The sequence below is a fragment of the Lagenorhynchus albirostris genome, chromosome 6 (genome assembly GCF_949774975.1).
Source record: "Lagenorhynchus albirostris chromosome 6, mLagAlb1.1, whole genome shotgun sequence".
In the NCBI taxonomy this organism is placed as follows: Eukaryota; Metazoa; Chordata; class Mammalia; order Artiodactyla; family Delphinidae; genus Lagenorhynchus; species Lagenorhynchus albirostris.
The window spans coordinates 19499685-19521576 of NC_083100.1; the positions used below are offsets into that span (position 1 = coordinate 19499685).

The 21892-nt window shown below is 51.7% G+C and overlaps 1 protein-coding gene across 2 annotated transcripts; it reads right to left on the reverse strand.

Annotated features, from left to right (window-relative positions):
* Positions 1-147: 147 nt before the first annotated feature.
* RUFY4 (RUN and FYVE domain containing 4) lies at positions 148-21515 on the reverse strand. Of its 2 annotated transcripts, XM_060152151.1 has the most exons (14): positions 21394-21515; positions 20626-20895; positions 20349-20493; positions 19064-19191; positions 18839-18945; positions 17470-17595; positions 17020-17126; positions 16340-16483; positions 15797-15866; positions 13982-14629; positions 13151-13257; positions 7272-7418; positions 1661-1771; positions 148-1089 (listed from the first exon to the last, which is right to left on the reverse strand). In XM_060152151.1, the coding sequence occupies exons 4-14, from the start codon at positions 19107-19109 to the stop codon at positions 987-989; spliced, it is 1716 nt and encodes a 571-aa protein (XP_060008134.1). In that variant the 5' UTR covers positions 19110-19191; positions 20349-20493; positions 20626-20895; positions 21394-21515; the 3' UTR covers positions 148-986. The 2 variants fall into 2 exon arrangements, with proteins under 2 accessions (XP_060008134.1, XP_060008132.1); XM_060152149.1 differs by lacking the exon at positions 21394-21515 and having other exon boundaries at positions 20349-20452; positions 20626-21270.
* Positions 21516-21892: the final 377 nt, after the last annotated feature.

The window sequence follows — 21892 nt, forward strand, 5'->3', positions numbered from 1 at the left end:
AGCCATTTCTTAAAAGTTAAACATACACCTACCATACCACCTCGTCATTTCATTTCCTAGGCATTTACCCAAGAGGAATAAAGGTATATGTCTATACAAAGATTTGTGCACAGGTGAAGATGGGAAACTTATTTGTAATAACCTGGAATTAGAAACAACCCAAGTATCAACAACAGGTGAATGTGTAAATAAATTGGGATATATCCATGCAGTGGAATACTACTCAACAGTAAAAAGGAACTTGATATATGCTACAACACGGATGATAAAATAATGATGCCAAGTGAAAGAGGGCAGATAATAAGGAGTATATACTGTATGATTCCATTTATACAAAATTCTAGAAAATGCAAACTAGTCTCTAATGACAGAAAGCAAGTAAGTGGCTGCCCGGGGATGGGGAGAGGTGGGGGGAGGGAGAGATGACAAAGGGCACAAGGAAACGGGGCTGATGGGTGTGTCTATTATTTTGAATATGGTGATGGCTTCAGGGTGTATATTAAAGGCAAAACTCATCAGACTGTACTCATCAGGTTTATGTGAAGTGTATTATACATTAATAGTACCTAAAGAAAGCTGTTTAGAATGAAAGCAGACCTCCGAAGGAGACAGCAGACAGGAAGCTCCCATGTATCATGAAGGATGGGCTGGCTGAGAAGGGAGTGCAGAGGAGAAACGTCAGGGCCACCGGGCCTTATTCTTGGACAAGGACTTTGAGCCTGCAGGGACTTTAGAGAGGGTGGTGCCCACTCCCTCATGTTATGGAAAAAGCCTGACAGCTTTGCCAAAGTCACCCAGTGGGAGATGCAGGGTTAGAACCTCTTTCCTGACTGCCAGCCCGGCTCCTTCCATCCTCCACACCACGGTCTGTCCACTCAAGTGCTGTCCACGTTAGATGGCCAACTTCTAGAAAGCAGGACTGGTCAGACAAGAGGGCTGGGAAGGGCCGAGGGGACGGCCGATCAGGTGGGGTGGGTAGGTCTCAGTCAGAGGACTTGGGCTTCTCTCCTCTGGGAGCAGGGTGGGCAGTGGCACTCCTTCTTCTTAAAATCCACAGAGCAGGCATGGCAAACCAGGCCTCCGCAAAGCCTGGGGAGCAGACGCGGTAGAGTGGGTATGTGTGGGTGCGTATGGGGGAGGGGGTCATGGGGTTCGAGCATCTTTGTGTCCACCTGTGTGTTTCCCATCTCCCAGCAGAATAGCCCTGGGTCTGTTTCAGGAGGCCTTCCCTTTCCTAAAAGGGGTCCCAATGCCCCACCCCTCCAGGGTCCTCTAACTCCAAATGGCAGGTTCTCCTGACAGCCCACTGTCCTCTCTCTTGCTGTTTGTCCTGCCACTGTGTTTCCAGGGCAAGGTGAGGGAAGCAGATTCCTCTGTACAGGAAATCTCTTCCCAGATGAGATTAGCTGATCGATTAATCAGTCTATTTGTGGAAGGGTTACCCAGTCCCATTTTCCAGATGCCATACCTTGTCTGCCCCCTTTCCACTGTTCTTGTTCATGTCTCTGCAGTGTCGGGTAAAATGAGTAGCCAGCTTTAAGTGGCCTTTCATAAATGCCTATTTCCTGTGTCCCTCCCTTCCCTGGAGTGGGCAGCGGGCTGTGGGCTGGTGGAAACTGGGTTGTCCCAGAGGAAGGATTCTGTACCCCCCCCCCATTACCTGCACAGGTACCGCCGAGACAGCCGACCAAAGATCTTGTTACAGACAACACAGCATCCAGGGGCCAAGGAAGAGAGATGCTGGACCTTCTGCCACAGGTTATCCTTCTCTCTGATGGGTGGGTGGAGGTGAACACACACACACACACACACACACACACACACACACACACACACACACAAGACAGAAATATGGAAATCCGCAGATGGAGAGATGGAGAGGGACAGAAAGAGATACACAGAAACAAAGAAGAGAGAGACAGAGAGGGAGTCACACAGAGATATACACATAAAGAGACCAAAAGAGATGAGAGACAGTGGAGCAGAAAGAGACACAGAAATGGAGAGGGAGACAAAGAGGGACGGAGAGACAGGCACTCAGAGAGAAAAAAAGGAAGTCAGGGAGTTGGAGGAGACAGAGACACACAGAGAAGCAGACAGGGAGATCAATGTAGAGGGAGAGAGAAAGACACAGGGGAAAAGATGCAGAGACAGACAGGGACAGAGACACAGACAGAGAGGGAGACAAATATGGAGAAAGATGGAGACACCAAGAAAGAGACATAGTGATGGAGAAAGACATGTAACATATGTGGTTACATATATTTATGCTCCTGCAAAACTATCCTGTTGTTTTAAAGAATGTTTAAGAATATGGGTTGTTCAACATTTTTATCAAAATGACATACACACGTACGATTTAAAAATCGAACAGTATGGAAGGACTTATATCAAAAGGCAATAGATATACCTCCTTCCCATACTCAGTAGCAAACCACTTCCTACATGCTTTAGCTTTTTCTCCTTGATATTATTTCCATATTTAAGTAATATGCTCATATTCCTCCTCCGTGATTTATCAAGAAAGAACATCTTCCATAGAGCTCCTTGACATCACAAGGAGCACACCCTTAATTAACTTCCTAAGAAGGGCAGTGTGCGAGGTGAATTTTATGTGACCTATCTATCTGAAAAAATGTCTTTCCTCTGTCACCTCCTCACTTGCTTCCTAGTTTGGCTGGATATAGAATTCTAGGGCAAAAGCCGGCTTTTCTCAGAACTTGAAAGCATTACACCATCAAGTCTTAACATTTGAGGATATGGGTTATTTATTACCATCCTCACTAACTCCTCCTCCTTCCTCCCAGTGCAGTTATATCCCCATTTTTGGTTCCTCTATTGGTTACTGTTGGAATTTTACAGAATATACTCACACATTTATTTCTCACTCATTCATTGACTGTAGATAGCATCATACGACTGCCGTTCTGTACTACGATGGTGCCAGCATCCCTGCTCTTCAGCTTCCTCCTTCTCAACCTCCTAACTTATCTATTCCTGCAACATCCAATGTGGTACCCACTAGCCACACGTGGCTGTTTAGATGTATATTTAACTTTTTATTTTATTAATTTTTAAATTTAATGATTCTTTAAATTCTACAGTACTTTACAATTTTCAAAAGTTTCACACACATGATTTCATGTAATCCCATAATAACCCCCTTTAAAAAAAATCCCCTACCCCTATGTTGTCCCTTCCCCCTTTCCTTTCCTCACTGGTAACCACTAGTTTGTTCTCTGTATCTGTTAGTCTGCTTCTTTTTGTTTAATTCACTAGTTTGTTGTATTTTTTAGATTCCACATATAAGTGATATCAGGTGTATATTTAACTTAATTAAAGTTAAATAAAGTTAAAACTTCAGTTGCACCAGCCATTGAGGTACTCAATCGCTACGTGGGACTAGTAGCTACCATATTGGACAGGGCAAAATCAGGACATCTCCATCTTCACAGAAATTCCTGTTGGATTCTGTTCTATACTTAATATTGTTTAGGTGGTAACATTTAGGTTTGTTCTATAATTATGATTGTTTTCTGTGCTTTGTCTTTAGGTTGATTCCAATACTGAAAAAAAATCAATGAATAGTATTTACATTATCAGACAATATGTAAGCATATTGCATCAACTGAAGCTAAGATGTAACATTTCCCTTCTTGTAAATTTTCTGTTTTTCTAGGACTTTCTAATTGCCTTTCTTTGCTCTTTGCATGACTTGCCTTTAACATAGCCTAATCCCCCACGCCCCTAATTCTTCATCATATCAGATATTCTTCTAATGCTCTTCTCCCCTGAGACCTCCCTCCTGGGCCCTCAATACTTCTGCTATAACCTGAACTGACTGCTTCCTGGGCTTGCTGCCCCCTTGTCATCTTGGGAATTCCCTTTTCTTCTCTCATGGGCTAGAGCTACTATTCCCTGAATTCTGCCTCTTCTCCATTCTTGGATTATTTCCTTGTTTTCTTGGAGTACATCCTTAATTAACTTCCTAAGAAAGGCTGTGTGGGAGGTGAATTTTATGTGACCTGTCTATCTGAAAAAATGTCTTTCCTCTATCACCTCCCCACTTACTCCCTAGTTTGGCTAGATACAGAATTCTAGGGCAAAAGCTACTTTTTCTCAGAACTTGAAAGGATTACACCATTGAGTCTTAACATTTGTTGGGTTCTACTCCTTTTATAAGTGGACCTGTCTTTTAGGATATTCTCCTTATCTTTGTTTTACTGAAATTTCACAATGATGTATCTAGATGTAGTTTACCACCCACCCCTCTCCTTTATTGTGCTGGTCACTCAGTGAAATCTTTAAATCTGAAGATCTATGTCCATCAGAGTTGGGAAAGTGTCTCATATTTCTATCTGATAATCACCTCCTTTTTATTCTTTTCTTTTTTGGAATTCCTGTCAGTTGGAGAAGATATTAGAACTCTTAGATTGATTCTCTATGTCTCTATTTCTCTCACGTCTTCATTTATCTGTGCTTTTATTCTACTTTCTGAGAAACTGTGTCATCTTTATCTTCTAATCCTAATGAATTAAAAATAATTTCAGTGATCATATTTTTAATTGTCAAGAATGCGTCTCATCTTTTGATGGTCGTTTTTCACAGCATCATGGAAGATGGATCATTTTTGTTTGTTTATCTTTGTCACTCCCCTTTATTTTCTAGCCTCTCTTCAAATGTCTGGGGATCCTTGGTTGTCATTTCATGTTTAAGAAAGAGGCGATCGGGGGCTTCCCTGGTGGCGCAGTGGTTGAGAGTCCTCCTACCGATGCAGGGGACACAGGTTCGTGCCCCGGTCCGGGAAGATCCCACAGGACGCGGAGCGGCTGGGTCCGTGAGCCATGGCCGCTGAACCTGCGCGTCTGGAGCCTATGCTCCGCAACGGGAGAGGCCACAATGGTGAGAGGCTCGCGTACCGCGAAAGAAAAAAAAAAAAAAAAAAAAGAAAGAGGCAATAAAAGCTGCTAGAGCTCCAGGGAGTAGAAGGGGATGATTGGAGGGATTGGGTAGCGAGCTACCTGCCACTCCAGACTCTCAAATGCCAGAACGCTCTGCTCTTTTATTTGGGGCTTTCTTTAGAGAAAGACCTTTTAGTTATTTGCCTGGGTGATAGGCCCCTCACTGTTAGATGTTCTGCAGTGGAGGAGGCAGGCAGAAAGCACGGGTTGTACACTGCTCTTTCTAATGACTTTATCAGTTAATTTTCCTGATTTCTGCCCCTCATCTCACTTCTGCCATCTGTGTTCTTGGTGTCTCTGGGCCCTGAAGTTCTAACTTGGGCTAAATCCAGTATCCACATTTCCATCTGTTTTCTGGCTTCTGGAAATTAGCTGAAATCTCTCATTTGTGGTTGGTTCCTTCACCTTTCTCTCTGTTTATGTTTTACTCTTTTACAGTCATTTTAGTGAGATCTCAGGATGGAGACTGGATAACGTGTGGTCAGTCTACCATCTTGACACAGAAGTCAACCTTCATGCTCCATCTTTTTTTTTTTGCTTAAGGCCATATCTTCCACAACGCTTCTGGGAGGAACATTGTGTTATGTGGTTTGGGGCCTTGTGATGAATTTCTTTAGCACTAGGAAAAACATTTGTCCCTCCGGATGAACTGGTATTGCTCCTTTGAATGGACAGTGAAACTTTCTGTGTTTCCCTTTTCCATCCTGCTATCAAGATGTTCAGAGCTAAGTTCTAACCCTAAAACTTCAGGAGTATATATTTTTCATCTTTCATTAAATCTTCTGTTTTTCTTTAACTATATATGTGTGTGTGTGTGTGTGTTTGTGTGTGTGTGTGTGTCTGTATGTGTGTACGCATGCACATATACACAATATATATGTCTTATTGTTAGCTACCTTAAATTCTTTTGTGAGATATATAGCTAATTTTTTATTAGCTTCCTCCCGGTTGACAGCTCCTTAAATTTAAATTAAATTTAAATTTAAATTAAATTTAAATTAAATTCCTTAAATTCTTTCTTCTTTCCAGGCTGATCTCTCCCTTTTCTCATCTTTAATCACTTGGATTTTGTGCAAGAGGATTTAGTCCTAGATGATCCCTCAGTAACCTTCCGATTCTAATGGAACCTGAGTTCAATGGTCTCCTACTTCCTGAAGGAGGTGAAAGTATAATGTATATAGTGAGTTATCTCCTCACTAGACTGAAGGGTAGAAAGCAGGTTTTACACATTTTATCCATCCTGCAGTGAGCTTAGTGGTTTAGGATTAATCCTGGTGAGCTCATCCTCTGGAACCCAGGACAGCTGACCCAAGATGGGCCACAGGCCCAGTCGTCTGAGGAAGTCCAGTAGGCAGGCAGGTGTAGGACATGCGATTACTTCTCGGTTAACCTATGGGCTCCTTTCCCTTCTCCTAACCTTGGTTGGTGTGTGTGTATGTGGGGGTTGGAGGGTAGCTTGCCTTAGAGGCAGAGGACTCTATGCAACTTATATGCTGTGTGTCCTTGGTGGCCAAGCCAGCCTCTCTGGCCCTCGGTTTTCTCATCTATAACATGGGAATAGGGACTTCCCTGGTGGTGCAGTGGTTAAGAATCCGCCTGCCAATGCAGGGAACACGGGTTCGAGCCCTGGTCCAGGAAGATCCCACACACCGCAGAGCAACTAAGCCCGTGCGTCACAACTGTTGAACCCCGCGTGCCACAACTACTGAAGCCCGAGTGCTTAGAGCTCATGCTCCACAACAAGAGAAGCCACCTGAATGAGAAGCCTGTGTACCACGACGAAGGGTAGCCCCCGCTCGCCGCAAATAGAGGAAGCCCGCACTCAGCAACGAAGACCCAATGCAGCCAAAAATAAATAAATAAATAAAAGAAAAGAAACGACATGAAAGAAACTTAAATGCATATTCCTAAGTGAAAGAAGCCAATGTGATGCTGCGGAGCAGCTAAGCCCGTGCGCCACAACCACTGAGCCTGCACTCTGGAGCCCGCGAGCCACAACTATTGAGCCCACGTGCTGCAACTATTGAAGCCTGTGTGCCTAGGGCCCGTGCTCTACAACAAGAGAAGCCACAGCAATGAGAAGCCCGCGCACTGCAACGAAGAGTAGCCCCTGCTCGTCACAAGTAAAGAAAGCCCGTGTGCAGCAACGAAGACCCAATGCAGCCAAAAATAAATAAATTTATAAAAAACAAAACAAAACAAAGAAGGGAATAACAGCAGGGGATGGCTGAAAGCAGAAAATGAGTTAGTACATACAAAAGGTCCAGAGCTGCTGTACCATGCCCCCCGTCCCCAGTGTCCCACCCTTACTGAATCAGCTCCAGCACCCGCCTCTTCATGGCCTGGACCAGGTCCCGCTGCCCGCCAAGCTCCTCCTCATACATGGCACCCTTCCTTTCAGCCTCCTGTTGCTTGTGCTCCAGCTCCGCCTGTAGCCGGGCCCTCTCTTCCTGACACCTGGGCGCAGAAGGAAGACTGAGTTGTGAAGGGAAAAGCGCAGCATGTGTGTCTGAGCTGGGCTGGACCTCTGCCTGACAGGGAGCCCCACCAGGGAAGCTGATGATGCCCCCTGCAGCTGAAGTGAGCACACACACATGCACACCACACACCATACATTCACAACACAGCACACACACACCACACCCAGCACACATTCACAACACATACAGGCACACACACCACACTAGACACCACGCACGCACACCACACATATGACACAGCACACACACACTACACACGCCACAACATATACCACATACCACACACATACCACACACACATCATAACACACATCACACACATGTACATAACACATACCCACCACACCCCCCCACATACACACCACAGTGAACCAGGCACTGTGTGGCCTGACACCTATAGATTGTCTCTTCATCAACCGTTCAGAGCAGTGAAAACAGGGCCTCGCCTTGCCTGTTCCTTTAGAGGGCAAAGCCAACATTTTCATTTGTTTTCCTTCTTTTTCTTTTTTTTTTTTTTAAACATTTCCATTTTAAAATGTAATTTCTGGAAGGCATGTTCACAGTCCTGGCAGCTCTCTGGGGGGAAGTGGGTGTCTGGGAACCCAGGCCAGATGGGCTGTGCCTGCCGAAAACATTTGTGGTGTTTGGGGAAAAGGAGTAAGTGGTATACGATTTGAAGTGACTTTTTGGCTTTAAAATATTTTGAAAAATTTCATTACATTGTCTTTTCAATTTAAAAAAGTCATCTTAACCTATGGCTTTCTTAAATTTCCATTTCAGTTTGGGCTTGGAAACTCTTCAGCTCTATTCTTGCCTCTTGCTTTTGTCTTTAGTGGCTTCCTAGAAGGTTCCAAGAAATGTAATGGACTGGAAATAAAAAGGTCCCAACCCCAGGTCCCAGGCTCTTACTCCGTGGCTCAGATGGGCGGGTGTTGCAACGGCGGTGCCCATCCTGTGATCTCTGGATGCTCTCTCTCTCTTTCTCTTTTTCTTGCGCTTGCGCGCGCACGGGTGTATGTGTGTGTGTGTGTGTTTGTGTGTGTGTACCCGTGCCCCTGGCTGAGTGTGTTTGAGGGGAAGAGGCTTGACAAGGAATTGAGTTATAATTTTAATAATTCAGCCATGTAGTATGTAGCTGCAGGGAGGAAAGCTGAGTGGGCCATGAAATCAAACCGACACAGCTAGCCACCAAAATTCCAAAAAGGCCAGTTCCCGCAGCCTTAGGGAAAAGTGACTTTTAACGAACATTCTAGTCTTCAGCCTCTTCGTTTCTTAGTATTAGGATTTCATTTTCCTAAGCTAGTTTACTTGCCCAGTGATCCCTGGGTCTCTGGTGTGGCCAGGCCCTAATGTGACCACTGAGGTTAGTGTGTTTCTTTGTGATAGACCAGTAAGGTAATTGTGTGACAGTGACAAAGGAGGGGCCAAGATGCAGAGTGGAGGGGATGCTCAGGAGGTCTTCTTAGACAAGGCGACATTTAAGCAGATCTGAAAGACGAGGAGGTAGCCGTGTAAAGCCAGCCAAGGGCACATGCAAAGTTCTGCAAGTTGGCAAGAACATGGCTTGTTTGAGGAAATGAAAGAAGGGCTAGTGACACTGTAGTTCCGTGAATGGCAGGGCTGGGGAGGCAGGAGGCAAGGTGGGAAGTAGGCAGGGTCCCTCAGGGGCCCCAGAAGGAGTGGAGTTTGATCACAGGGCAAAGGAAGCCATTGAAGCATTTTAAGTATTTAAAGTATTTATGGGGGTGACAGACACTCCTAGGGCAGGAGAAGACATGGAAGGAATTAAAGTCTACTGAGTACCTACTAGGTGCCCGGCACTGAGCTTAGTGCTTTATAGCCTTGTTTCATTGAATTTTCACAAATCTATGGGACAGGTGATATGATCATCATTTCACAGGAAAGAAAACAGAGCTTCAGAGAGGGAGTAACACTTGCCCAGGGTCACACAGCTTGATAAGTGAGGGGAGAAAAAACCTGAATGCAGGCCTGTCCAGCTCTAATCTCTTCTTGCCTCCCCACACCTGCATCCACGCAGGGCCCTGATCACCGGTGGTTTGTGGCACCAGGGCTGAGTGGGTAGCAGGTAGGAGAGAGGGGTGGATACTTATGGTCCTGTGGCATGCCTCCAAGGAGCTCAATGCTGCCACCCAAGGTGGGGGGAAGATTTGATGTTTGCCTAATTCCCCATCTGAGGACCTTCCACTTGTACCTGTCCTAATCTCTTTTGCTTTGAGGTCTAACGCAGAGGGCAGAGGAAACCCATTTGCTTGGAAAGATGGTCTCACAGATCACGTGAGCTGGAAGAGGTCCAACCATCTCCTTTTGCAAATCAGGGACCTCAGGCCGAAGAGGGACGGTCAGTGTCCTGGCGCCCCACAGCCAGACAGCTGGGGAGTGGGTATCAGAAGCCCAAGTGTATTTTTATAGCCCCCAGCTGGTCTGCTCTGGGGCCTGCTGTGTCTCACCTTTGTGTCTAGCCTGGGGCTCTGCACCCCTGCCCACCTTAAGTCTATTCTCCACACCACAGCCAGAGCAGTCCTTCAGAAACCCAAGTCAGACTACGAGAGCCCTCTGCTTCTCCAGCACGTGGGACCCTCTGCTCCAGCCACAGGCCTGCTTGTCCCCAAGCTCATGTCTCCTGGGCCTTTGCATCTGCCGGTCCCCGCTGCACTCCTCTCGAGATACCTGCATGGTTCAGCTCTTCCTGTGGTTGGGATTTCTGTTCAAATGTCACCTCCTCAGACAGGGCTTCCCTGACTCCAATTCTAGATGATTCTCCTGTCCCTCTCTCTCTATCTAGTCCCCACAGGGCCCATGACCACCTGACAGCGTATTTCCATTTGTTGATCTATTGTCTGTCTCCCTACATCTCCCTAGGTGTGTGAGCGCAGACACTGCCTGTTCTGTTCCCTTCTGTCCCCCCACGTGGCCATAGCAGAGGCACAGTAAATACTGTTCATTAACCGCCTGGGCCCCCGTGTCCTTCTCTTCGCTGGTGGTGAGATACCGTCACCAGCTCGAAGCCCACGGCCACTTTCCCAGGGGTGAGGGGTTTGTCTAAGTTCCCTGGCTCCCAGGGGACGCATACTTGTCCAGGCCTCAGGGGCTTCTGTAACTTACCACCGCATTCCGATGACTCTCGGGTGGGTCCCCCGGCCCAGCCTCTCTCCCCAACGCCACACTCAGCCGCCCACCCAAGGATCCACTTAGAGTCTAACAGGGGTCTTGAACTTAGCAGGCTCCTAACCCAATGCCTGAGCCTTCCCTGCCGACCTGCTCTGCCACACAGGGACTCTAGTTCTCCAGCCGGTCAGACTGAAGACTGGGAGTCATTCTTGACTTCCTTCTTGCTCTCACACCCCACACCCATCCCTCGGGAAGCCCGACCTCACGTTGGATCCAGGATCCAGCGGCTCCTTCACGCCTCCAGTGCCTCCCAGCTCCCCTTCGTCATCAGTCTCCTCGCTTCCACCCCTGCTAGCCTACAGACCAGCTCCACGGAGCAGCAGGCCTGAGTCCTTGAAGCACATGTCAGCCCAGAATAGGCACATTCACACAGACAGAAGGCAGATTAGCAGTTGCCTAGGGCTGGAGGGCTGGGGAGAGATGGGCAGTGACTGCTAATGAGTACAGGGTTTCTCTTTGGGGTGATAAAAATATTCTAAAATTGATGGTGGGGATGGACGCACAACTTGGTGAATACACTAAAAACCATTGAATTGTTTTTTCAAAGCAGAGAAACATATTTTTAACATGCAGACAGTCACATCATGTCCCTCCTCTGCTCAGGACTCTCAGTGGTTCAAAGTCAAGTCAAAGCCAAGGTCCTTTTGATGACCTGCTAGGGTCTCCTGTTACCCACCTGACCTTTTCCTACAGCCCTCCCCTCCTTCACTCCACTGGGGCCACAGTGGCGTCCTTGATGCCATGCCCATTCCCACTGCAGAGCCTTTGCCCTTGCTGTTCCCTCTGCCTGGAACATTCCTTGACCACATATCCAATGGCTCAGACCTCAGCTCCTTCAGGTCTTGACTCAAATGTCACCTTTCCAGGGAGGCCCCCTTGGCCATGGCACCTCATCTAAAATGTCACCCCTGACACTTCCCATTCCCCTTCCCTGCTTTATCTTTTTCTTCTTAGAACTTATCCCAATCTGCATGCTATGCATTTTACTTGCTTGTATTTGTCATCTGCCTCCCCCACTGGCATGTAAGCTCCAAAAGGGCAGGCATTTTATCTGTTTTGTCCATGAGAGTATTTTCAGCACATAGAACAGGTCTGGCTCCGAGTGTCTGTGGAATGACCGAATGATGGACGGGATGATGGGGGCAGGGCAGGGGTCTGTGAAACAAGGGCTCCCCCAGCCTCAGGGAGCAGCCTGGGGCTGGGCAGTCTCCCTGGAGCCTCCTGGCTTCTCCCTCCAGCCTGCTTTGATTCCCAGAGATGGCCTTGAGTGGGCAAGGCCCCTGCACTCACTTAGGGCCTGAATCATGGGATTCTTTGCTGACCAAACCACAGGACTCAGCTGAGAGTCTGGTGGGAGGAGTCCCCGGGGGCCTTTTGGGGTTGGTTCCTGGGCCCCCGGGCCTCTCGCAGCCTATTAAGCAGCCAGTAGACAGCTCTGTGATTCAGTCTGAATCACAGCTATGCAGGCTCCCCTGGGGGTCAGGGCAGGTGTCAGTCAAGTGGGAGAGACCAGGCAGGCGGGCAGACTGAGGCACGTGGAGACCAAGGGAGAGACACACAGAGAGACTGAGTCAGACCGAGGAAGATCTTTGCATGGTGTCACAATTTCTTTAAAAATAAATTATGGCAAAGAAACTGAGACACTGAGAGACTGAGGGGGAACGCAGAGACAAAACATGCACTTTGGACCCTTGAGGTGAAGGTGATGGTGGGAGGATGAGGATGCCAGATGCTGAGAGAGGCTGAGGGGAGAGAAGGAGACTGACACACCGGCACTGGGGATACTGGCTGACGGGGCAGCTTGTAGGCCCGCTGGTTCTGGAGACAGTTGTAGGGTCTGGATCTCAGCTCCTCTACTAACTAGCTGATGTGGGGTGAGTTAGGTGGGTCTTTGAGCCTTAGCCGCCTCATCTATAAAGTGGGGGTCCTTGGAGGACCGATCTCCTGAGACTGTTACCAGGAAGCACCTGGAACAGTGCCAGGGACATAGTAAGTGCTCAGTGATGATAGTTATGATTACTGTAACCAAGAGGGTGAAAGAGCGACCGTACAATAGGGAACAGGAAAATAAGAGGCAAAGAGGGAGACTGAGAGAGATAGTGGGGCAGGAGTGTGGTGGGAGAGGGAGGCTGTGTGGACGGAAAAGAGAGAGGGGAGCCCAGAAGAGGCAGCAGAAGGGCGCAAAGGGGAGTGTGGGAGGGAAGGGAGGGATGGGACACATAGACTTCTCCTGGGGCTACTGAGGGAGGCCAGCGAGGGAGGGGGCTGGCAAAGGGGAGGGGAGGGGAGGGGGGCTGGCAAAGGGGAGGGGAGGGGAGGGGGGCTGGCAAAGGGGAGGGGAGGGGAGGGGGGCAGGAACACCCTAAGGGTGGGAACAATTTCCTGTATGTACGGCATGCCAGAGCTGTGCCCGCACAGGGCCTGGTGCAACGCTTGCTGGCATGACCGTGAATGTGAGCCTCCTGCCCCCCTGGCCTCCTGGCTCCCATGCCCCGTGGCACTGGTGGTTGCCTAGGTTACCTGTTGAGCTGTTCCTGCAGTGCCTTCAGCTCCCCTTCCTGCTCCTTCAGCAGCTGTTCCTGGTGCTGGGCCTGCTCCTTGGTTTTCTGCAGCCCATGTCTGAGACTCTGAGGGCAGGGAGAGGGTCAAAGGAGGGGAAACGGAAGCTGAAGGAGGAGGGCAGAGACCCCAGCCCGGGGCCTGACCTGACAAACACCCCCGTGAGACCCCAGGCCATGTGAAACAGCCCTTGGGTGGAGAGCAGGACTGGGGACGGCGCTGGGAGCTGTGGCGCTTGGCTCTGCCCCTGGGTGAGCCTGGAGCCACCATTTCTTCCTTCGGTAAAGGATGGAAGTTACAGACCCCAAGGATCTGGAAGACTCAGGCGAGGGAGGATGCTGAAGGAAGGCTTGAAAACAATTTGGGTGACCTTGAAGGGAAACATCTACAGGAGCAATTAGGTAGGGCCTGCAATAGCAGAGCCTAGATATTGGGAAGAAACCTGCCAATAATGAGGGCTATGGAACTTGAGAACAAGCAACTGCCCTGAAGAACTGTTGGGAAGGGATTACAAACTCAGATGCCTACAGGGGCTGGGCAGGATGAACAAAGTGGGCCTGGTGTGAGGCAATAGGGAGAGGTGGGTATTGTGGTAAACTGAAGAATGCGTGTTCTTCATGTGATGAACTGGAGAACTTCCAAAAGGCATCCTCAGATCATAATGATCCTGTGTGGCCCAATGCAAATTGGTCTGTGGGCTGGAATGGCCCTGGGCCATCCTTGAAGACACCCACCTGTGGGCTAGGTTAGAGATGGGGAGCAGAGACAGGTACAGAGCTCAACTGCTCTCACCTTGACCACATCCTGCAAGGCCATCTCTGCTTGTTCCTCTCTCCTGGTTGCATTGGTCACTCCTATTTGCTCTTGGGGCTTCTCCGTGGTGGAGCCTTCCTTTGTTTCCAGGCCCTGAAGGACCCAGAACTCCCTGGGGCTGCTGGGCACTTTCCCGCCCTGACGGCTCCCTGACATTGCATCCCTTATCATCTCTTTGGGGCTGGAGGCCAGCAGCCTATGGGTATGACTCCTCTCTGCTTCCCCTTCATAAGTTCCATCTATTGTTCTCTGGCCCTCTGCACTCAGCAAAACCCCCCTGCCCTCAGTATCTGTCCCTATCACCTCCTTCAGAGTCCCTTTGGCCCCCTTGCCCTGTCCCTGGATGCTAGGTGTTGAGTTCTCCAGGCACATCCCCGTCCTTGGAGCTCCTTTCTCCTGGTTTTGCTGAAGCTCCTCCCCCTCTAGTTCCCACATGCTCTGGGGAGGCCCAAGCCTCCTGGGATCTTCTTTCTTCTTTTCCAAAAAGAGGGGTTGATGCTTGGGTTGCTGGGACCTGGGGAGTCCAGCCAACCTGTCTTCCCTGGGTGCATCTCGCAGGGAACTGGCTTGCCTGGTATGTGGCTCCTCTGGGTGGCCTCCTGTGGGGTCTCCATATGTGGGTGAGATCTGCAGAGAAGCCGCAAACCCGTCATCCCTCTCAGCACCAATTCACCAACCTGGTGCCTGGGAGAGGCCACAGCCCTAATCCAGTGGGTTTGCTAAATATATGGATTTCTGGTCCTCCCACTGGAAATATTGATTCAGCAGATCTGGGGGAGGGCCCAGGAATCTGAATGTTGAAAAACACCCCAGGTGACATGAGGCCCAGGCTTTGGTCTGAGCAGAGTGCTCCTCAACGCCCTTTTCTTCCTCGCCTCTTGCTGGAATCCTTCTCCCTCCTTTACCTCCATCTTCTGCATCGATCTGATTTCCCCTTAGTTCTTCCCACCACTCTCCTCTGATCTTCCCCCCTGAACTTGACTTCTCTGTGTCTCCATTTTCTGGTCTGTAAAATGGGAATAATAATACTTCCTTATAGGGTTGTGGTGAAAGCTTAAATAGACCGACAGCCCCTAAAAGTCACCTCTGTCAAGAAGCCTCCTCTGTTCTCCCACGTTCCTGGGGGTGTCTGGTCACTACACTTAACTTGTGTTGCGGTGTGTTCCTTTAGGGTCTGTCTCCCCAGCAGACCTGGAACGCCTTTAGGTCAGAGACTGAGTCACAGTATCTGCACCTGGGGCCTGGAAGCTGGCGGGGGTGCAAAGCAAGCTTGTGGAAAGATGATAACCACAGGCTACCGCTTACTGGCCACGGAGTAGGAGCCTTGCTCTGTGCGGCACCTGGGCTGTCTCAGTGCGACCTCACGATCCCCCCGTGAGGCAGGACAAGTTATGCGCCCAAGGACCCTGGTTAGGAAGGCATGGAGCTGGGATATCAACCAGGCAATCTGGCTCTTCAATCGCTCCCTGAATTGAACTGGGATGTTTGCAAATTGTCCAGCAGAGGTTGTCTCCCTGGGCTGTTTCCTGGAAGCTTCTGGTCGCCCTCCCCAGCTTTCCTTCCTCCCAGGGGCCCCAGTGGCGCCTGCAGGTGCTGCCAGCGGTTCCCTGCTCTCCCTGACATCCTCACCACCTTACGAATATGAGCCTTGGCTTCTGTGGCTCCCTAGCCCCAGGTCCACATGTTGGCCTCTCCCTCTCTGTCCAGCTGGGTCAGGGCTCAGTTACTTCTCAACCTGGGGGTCCCAACAGAGATAGAGAAGAGGCAACTAGGCTGAAGGTTGGGAAGAGGCACCTCCTTAGGGGAATCTTTGATCTTTCTGGGTCTTCTTCCCGGGGTCCAGTTGGAATTGGAGCAGCGGGACCTGAAAGTGAAAGAAGCGGGGGGACCCTGGACCTCTCTCCAGCAGTGGTCTTGGTCCTCAGATGCAGGATACCCCATCTTTCCAACCACCCATTCATCCCACCACCCATCCCACTTTCCTGCCCTTCCACCCTCATGCATGCATCCTTCTCTCCATCCACCCACGCATCCTACCCTCCATCCATCCTTCCATTCCATTTCAACATCTCAACATCCATTCATCCTTCTAACTATCTACCCCAACCACCCAACAACTCTTTAATGAGTGTGTTCTCTGTGCAGCACCATGGGACATCCTAAGATGGCACTGGGAAAACAGAAGGCTAGGGAGGTGGAGAATCGGGAGTCAGGGAGTAAGAAGAGAGGGAGGAAAAGATGGGGCTGGGGGTTGAGGGCTTGGGGTTAGTTTTGGGGGGTGGTAGTAATGGGAGCAGGCATTGAAAAGAAGCTTCCCTCCACGCTGCCCCCACTCACTCTGAGAACATGGGCCAGGCTCCATCCAAGTCTGGCCGTTGCAGGTCCAAGTCGAAGGTCACCTCGTTGAGAGCATAGAGGGAGTCCAGGATGTCTTCCTGGAGTTCAGGGCACAGCAGAGGGCTCCGGGGGCCATACCACTCCCTGTGTTAAGAGGGAGCAGCACCCTTGGCCTTTGGCTCTGGTGCTATTGCCACCCCCAACCTCAGAGAATCTACCTCCACTGCACACCACAGTGGGATGGTTCCCCAGACAGGGTGGTCCTTGGGGACCAGGAGGCCGAGCGTCATGGTGCTACCAGGACTGGGGCTCTAACCTTCCCTTCGCCCTTTCTTCCTTGGCTTTCCCTTTATGACCCTTATTTTAGTCATCTTTTTTATTTTTTTTTTTTGTGGTACGCAGGCCTCTCACTGCTGTGGCCTCTCCCGTTGCGGAGCACAGGCTCTGGATGCGCAGGCTCAGTGGCCATGGCTCACGGGCCCAGCCGCTCTGCGGCATGTGGGATCCTCCTGGACCTGGGTACGAACCCGTGTCCCCTGCATCGGCAGGCGGACTCTCAACCACTGCGCCACCAGGGAAGCCCTATTTTAGTCATCTTTGATATCAAACCACCCTTCTAGGGGTAAAGAGGAATCTTCCCGAAGGAGGGCCACGGGCTCGGATGGTATCAGTAGCCCCACCTGGTTAGCTCTGGGTTCAGGAGGCAGAGCTGCAGGGACTCGGCCAGCTGTCCACGGGCGAGACAGAAGCGGATGAAGGCTCGGCCTTTTCCCAGCGGGGTCTTCAACTGCACAGCACACAGGGGACAAGTGGGGGGATGGTGGTATTAGGACAGAGGGAACGCAGCCAGCACAGAGGGAGAAAAGCTAGAATGAGTGGTGCATGAGAAAGGGTGTCCTGGGACTTGAGGCTGTGGGAGGAAAGGGGGTGACCGGAGGGGTGTGAGGGCAGGGCTAACGACAGGTGAGGACCAGGTGAGGGGGGCTATGGTCAGTGGAGCTGGGATGGGTGAGAAAGGAGCCTCGGGCAGGCCGGTGTCCCCTCCAGCCACCGAGCCATCCTCGTCAAGGACCTGGGGGCAGGACCCCATCATATCGAGGCCAGCTCCCCTGCCACCTGGCCCTGGATACCTTGTCCTGTGAGTGGACAAAGTGGACTGGCTCCATGTCGCCCCGCTGCCGCCACAGGGCTGTGCAGAGGAAGTCCCAGTAATCCTTCCGAGGCCTCAGGAAGCTCTTCTGCTCTTTCTGGTCAAACTGGGAGCAAGATGAGGGAAAGGAAAAGTGTGGAAATGTTCCCTCCCAGAACAGTCTGCGTTCCAGCACGCTGAGCAGTATAGCGGAAAGGGCTCATGCAGACAGGCCCACTTCAGGTCCTGGTCTGCCCCTGCTGGCTGTGTAACCGGGAGCAAGCTGCTTGACCTCTCTGAGCTTTCAGTGTTCTCATTCATTCATTCATTCCAGAAATACTTATTGAGCACTTACTATGTGCTGGGCCCTGTTTTAAGCCCTGGGGATACAACAACGAACAAACGGAATAAGCAAAACATATAAGGAGAAAAATAAAGGAGAAAAATAAAGCGGGGAAAGGAGACTGATAAGGAGAAAAATAAAGCGGGGAAAGGGAGTGGAAAGCGCACGGTGTGTGCATGCACGTGTGAGATGTGTGTGCGGTGTGTGAGTGTGCGGTGTGTATGTGTGGTGTGTGTGTTAAAAAATGTAGATTAAGGTGTCTAGAGAAAGCCTCACTGAGGAGGCTCTGTTCAAGTCCAGATCTGAAGGAAACGAGAAAGGGTTCCATCCAAATTTCTGGGTGAAGAGCTTTCCAGGCAGAGGGAATAGCAAGTGCAAAGGCCCTGAGGTAGGTGCTTTTCTGCTTTAGGAAGATCAAGGAGGCCAGTGTGACTGTAGTGCAGCACATGAGGGGCAGACTGGCAGGAGACCACACAGGCACACAACATATACCACACACACACACACCCCTCACACACATGCACACTCACACCACACATGTACATGCACATTGTCAGAGAAGTAGGAAGAGTATGTGTGTGTGTGGGGGGGGATGGGCTGGTCATCAAGCACCTCAGTGGGTTAGAAGGAAAATTAAACAAGATGGGCATGTAAAGGGCTTAGCTGGGCACATAATACGTGCTCAATAAAAGCTAGTGATAGTGATGACTGGGGCTCTAACCAGAAGCGAGGAAGGCCAGCCCGAGGACACCTGTGCCTCTGAAACTTTTGTCTTTAGACAGCCCCACCTGACCCAGCCCCCCCAACCCTGCCCCAGCCTTGTCCCACCTCACGTCCCAGGCTACAGTGACAGCCTCCAAGGGTGAGGTTAGATGTCAGGAAGGGTTTGCCGATTGACAGAGATGAGGTAGTGCGTGGTAATGAAGAGAGGCAGTGGCTCTTCCCTCAGGATCTGGGAAAGCCCATTCGGTTATTGGTTATTGGGACCTGGAGAGATGGGAGAGTGGGGGGGAGGGGAGGGCCCTACCTGCAGCACTTGCTCCAGGCAGCCACAGAGTCTGTGCAGTTCAGCACTGGTGTCTGTCACCGGCTGCTGCCCACCCCCATAGCCCTGGAGGATGGCAGAGATGACAGCTGTGGGGAGGATGGTGGACATCAGACCTCAGACGGTGAGGGCTCTGAAGGAAAGGCTCTCAAGACCCCTCACCTCTCCCCCAATTCGGCCCCAGAAACTCTCTCAGCACACACTCACCCTTCAGGTCACTGGTCATCTTGAAGACAGCCCCTTCTTCTGCCATGAGTATTTGAAAAGGACGTGATTCCTTGTGGGTCTAGAGGCCAAGAACGAGCTTCTGGCTTCAGCTGCCCAGCTCTCTCCTTATACAAAGGAGGAATCACAGCCAAGAGAAACAATGTGACATCTCTAGGGTCACACAGCGAGTTCACTGGTAGGAGAAGACCCAGCTCTTTCTTGTAAGGCAGGGCGGGAGGATGATGGTGTGGTCCCCACCTATGGAGCCATTCCTGGGTGCCAAGCCCTGTGTCCTGTGCCTGACATCCTTGTATTATTCAGTCCCCATAATAACCCTGGGAGGTTATTGACTCCATTTTATACCAAGAAAGGGGGGCTTAGAGAGGGTAAGTGTTTTTTCCAATGTCACAAAGTTCTAAGTGGTGAAGCTAGAATTGGAACTCAGGTCCCTGTGCCTGCAGGGCTCATGCTCTCAACCCCGACTGGCTGTGAGCAACCCTGCTAGTGCTCATGTGTGTAAGCCATGTGGACGCTGGGCTGAGGGGCTGTCACTCCCTCCCCCACAAGGGCAGTCATCAGCCCTGGGACACACATTCATCCTTTCCTGGGCCCCAGCTGCATGGAAAATGCGTGTTTCCTGAGGAAAAGGAGGCAGAAGCAAGGCAAAGCCCCAGAGTCGGGCCTGAGCCAGAATGCTGGGGGTGTGTAGGGAACCGGGTTTTAATCCCACTGCTCTCTCCCCAGTGAATCTCAGCCTGTTCCCCCCACAGCGGGTCCCAGGGCTCAGAGAGGAATACTGTGGCCCCGGAGGGCCCGTGGGCTTGTTCTGAGAGCCAGAAGTAAAGACAGGCATGGAGTGGGAGACCCAGGTGTCCTGCCTCCCATGCTGTGGTGGCTGGAATTTGGGAGTGAGTGGGAGTGAAGGAGCGCTAGGACACAGAGGAGGGGAAGGGAGAAGGAAAGGAAGGTAAACGAGGGAGGGTGGGTGGGGAATGGCATTCAGGGAGCACAGTGCTGGGAGTCAAGAGACCTGGTTCTCCATCCTGGCCCTGCTGCTGGCTCACTGTGTGACCTGGGGCACATCCTTCGCCTTTCTCGGGCCTGGATTTCCCCATCTGTAGACCAAGGGGTTGGACTGAGGGTCTCTGCCGCTCCTTTCAGCTCAGATGATCTATGAACTCCACAGACACCTAGATGGACCTCCTCCCCTTCTTCACCTCTACCCAGGATTCCTCTGCCCTTGCTCCTGGCCGCCCCCAGACCCAGGGGTCTCCTTGCTACTCACCTGGGAAGGCCTGGCTGGTTGGGGCATGGAAAGCAGAGCACTACTCTGCACAGCCTTTTCCAGAGTTTGCTGCCCGGGAAGTGACTCACGCCCAGCCCAGCAGGCTGGAGGAGGGGGAAATCTTGCTCAGAGCAGAAGTGGAACACTGTGGGGCAGAAGTGGCAGAGGCAGGCTGGAGGGCACCGGGGCAGAATGGTGAGACGGGGGATGGTTCCTCTTAGGCAGACCTGGGGTGGGTTCGCTTGTTGGCCAAACACAGACTGGGACCCAGACTCACCGAGGAGGTAGTGGCAATTGTGGCTCTGCGAGTTCTCTCCCCTTCTCATCGCGGTCACTTGCTCTTGTCTTTCTTCCTTATCGCCACCAGGTGGCACAAAGAGGCTATGAGGCTGCCCCACCTTTACCGTCACTTGGTTGGAGTGCGGTGCAGGTGTGGAGGGGAGGACAAGGGTCCCACCTCATGTCTCCCTCCTCCGCCCCATCTCTTCTGAGGGGTCCCGGTGAGTGCTGATCACCAGTGCCATCCCCCCAGTTCTGGGGCTCACCGCTGAAAGTGAAAGCACTGGTGAGATGCTCTGTCCAGGAAGGGGCCCGGTGGCTTGCCCAGGCGGACTGTGGCCCTCCCACCCTGGCTGTGCTTTGTCGCCTTGTGGCTGGGGTCTTTCCACTGTTGGTTCCCAGGGGCTAGTATTGGGGGCAGAGAACAGAGGAGCGGGCATCTGCGAAGACTACCCGTTTCACAACCCCCCAGGAACCGCATGTAAACACTGGAGCACGCGGTACCCAAGCCTGGCTCTGTCCTACCACGGGGACTGCCTGCCCGTCTGTCTCTCCTTCTCTGGGACTTGGTCTCCCGCGTGCAGAGGCTGCGTCCCCCCTCTCTGTGCCCCGTGTCCCCGTCTCTCCCTCATTATCTCTCCTTATCTGCTTCCTGCCTCTCCCGTCGCGTCCGCTGGCGCGCTCTCTCTCTCTCTGCCGGTCCGCCGCCTCGGTCGGTCCCGAGACCCCGCGCCGCCCCTCCCCGCGCCACCGCGCCCCTCCTCACTGGCTGCGTCCGGGCGTCCGCGCCCGTGTCACCGCCCCTTGGCGGGCTCCGTGCTCCCCCGCTTCCTGGAGCTGCGGGCCAAGGAGGCTCCGGGAGGGGACGGGCTGGGGGTGTCGCCGTCCCCCTCCCGACGTCGCAGGCTCCCTAGGCCGAGCGGACGCCAGGGCGAGGGGCTGGCTGGCGCCCCGGCCGGATGGGTTGCACCGTGAGCTTGGTGTGCTGCGAGGCGCTGGAGCCCGGGCCTCCCTGCAGCCCCCAGCCCCCGCGGAGCCCCCCGGCCCCCGCGCCGCCCAAGTGCCGGGAGCCCCGGGGCTCGGGCCGCGCAGAAAGCAGGCGGCTACTGCTTCAGGTAGGGCGCCGCGCGGGGTGGGTGGCGGGCAGAGCCCGGCTCACCTGAGAGGTAAAGAGCCCCGCTGGGAAAGCACCGGACAGCGGTCGGGGGGGGCTCTGGAGCCAAGACCAGGTGAAGGGGCAGCGAGTTAGGCCGAGGTCTCACCTG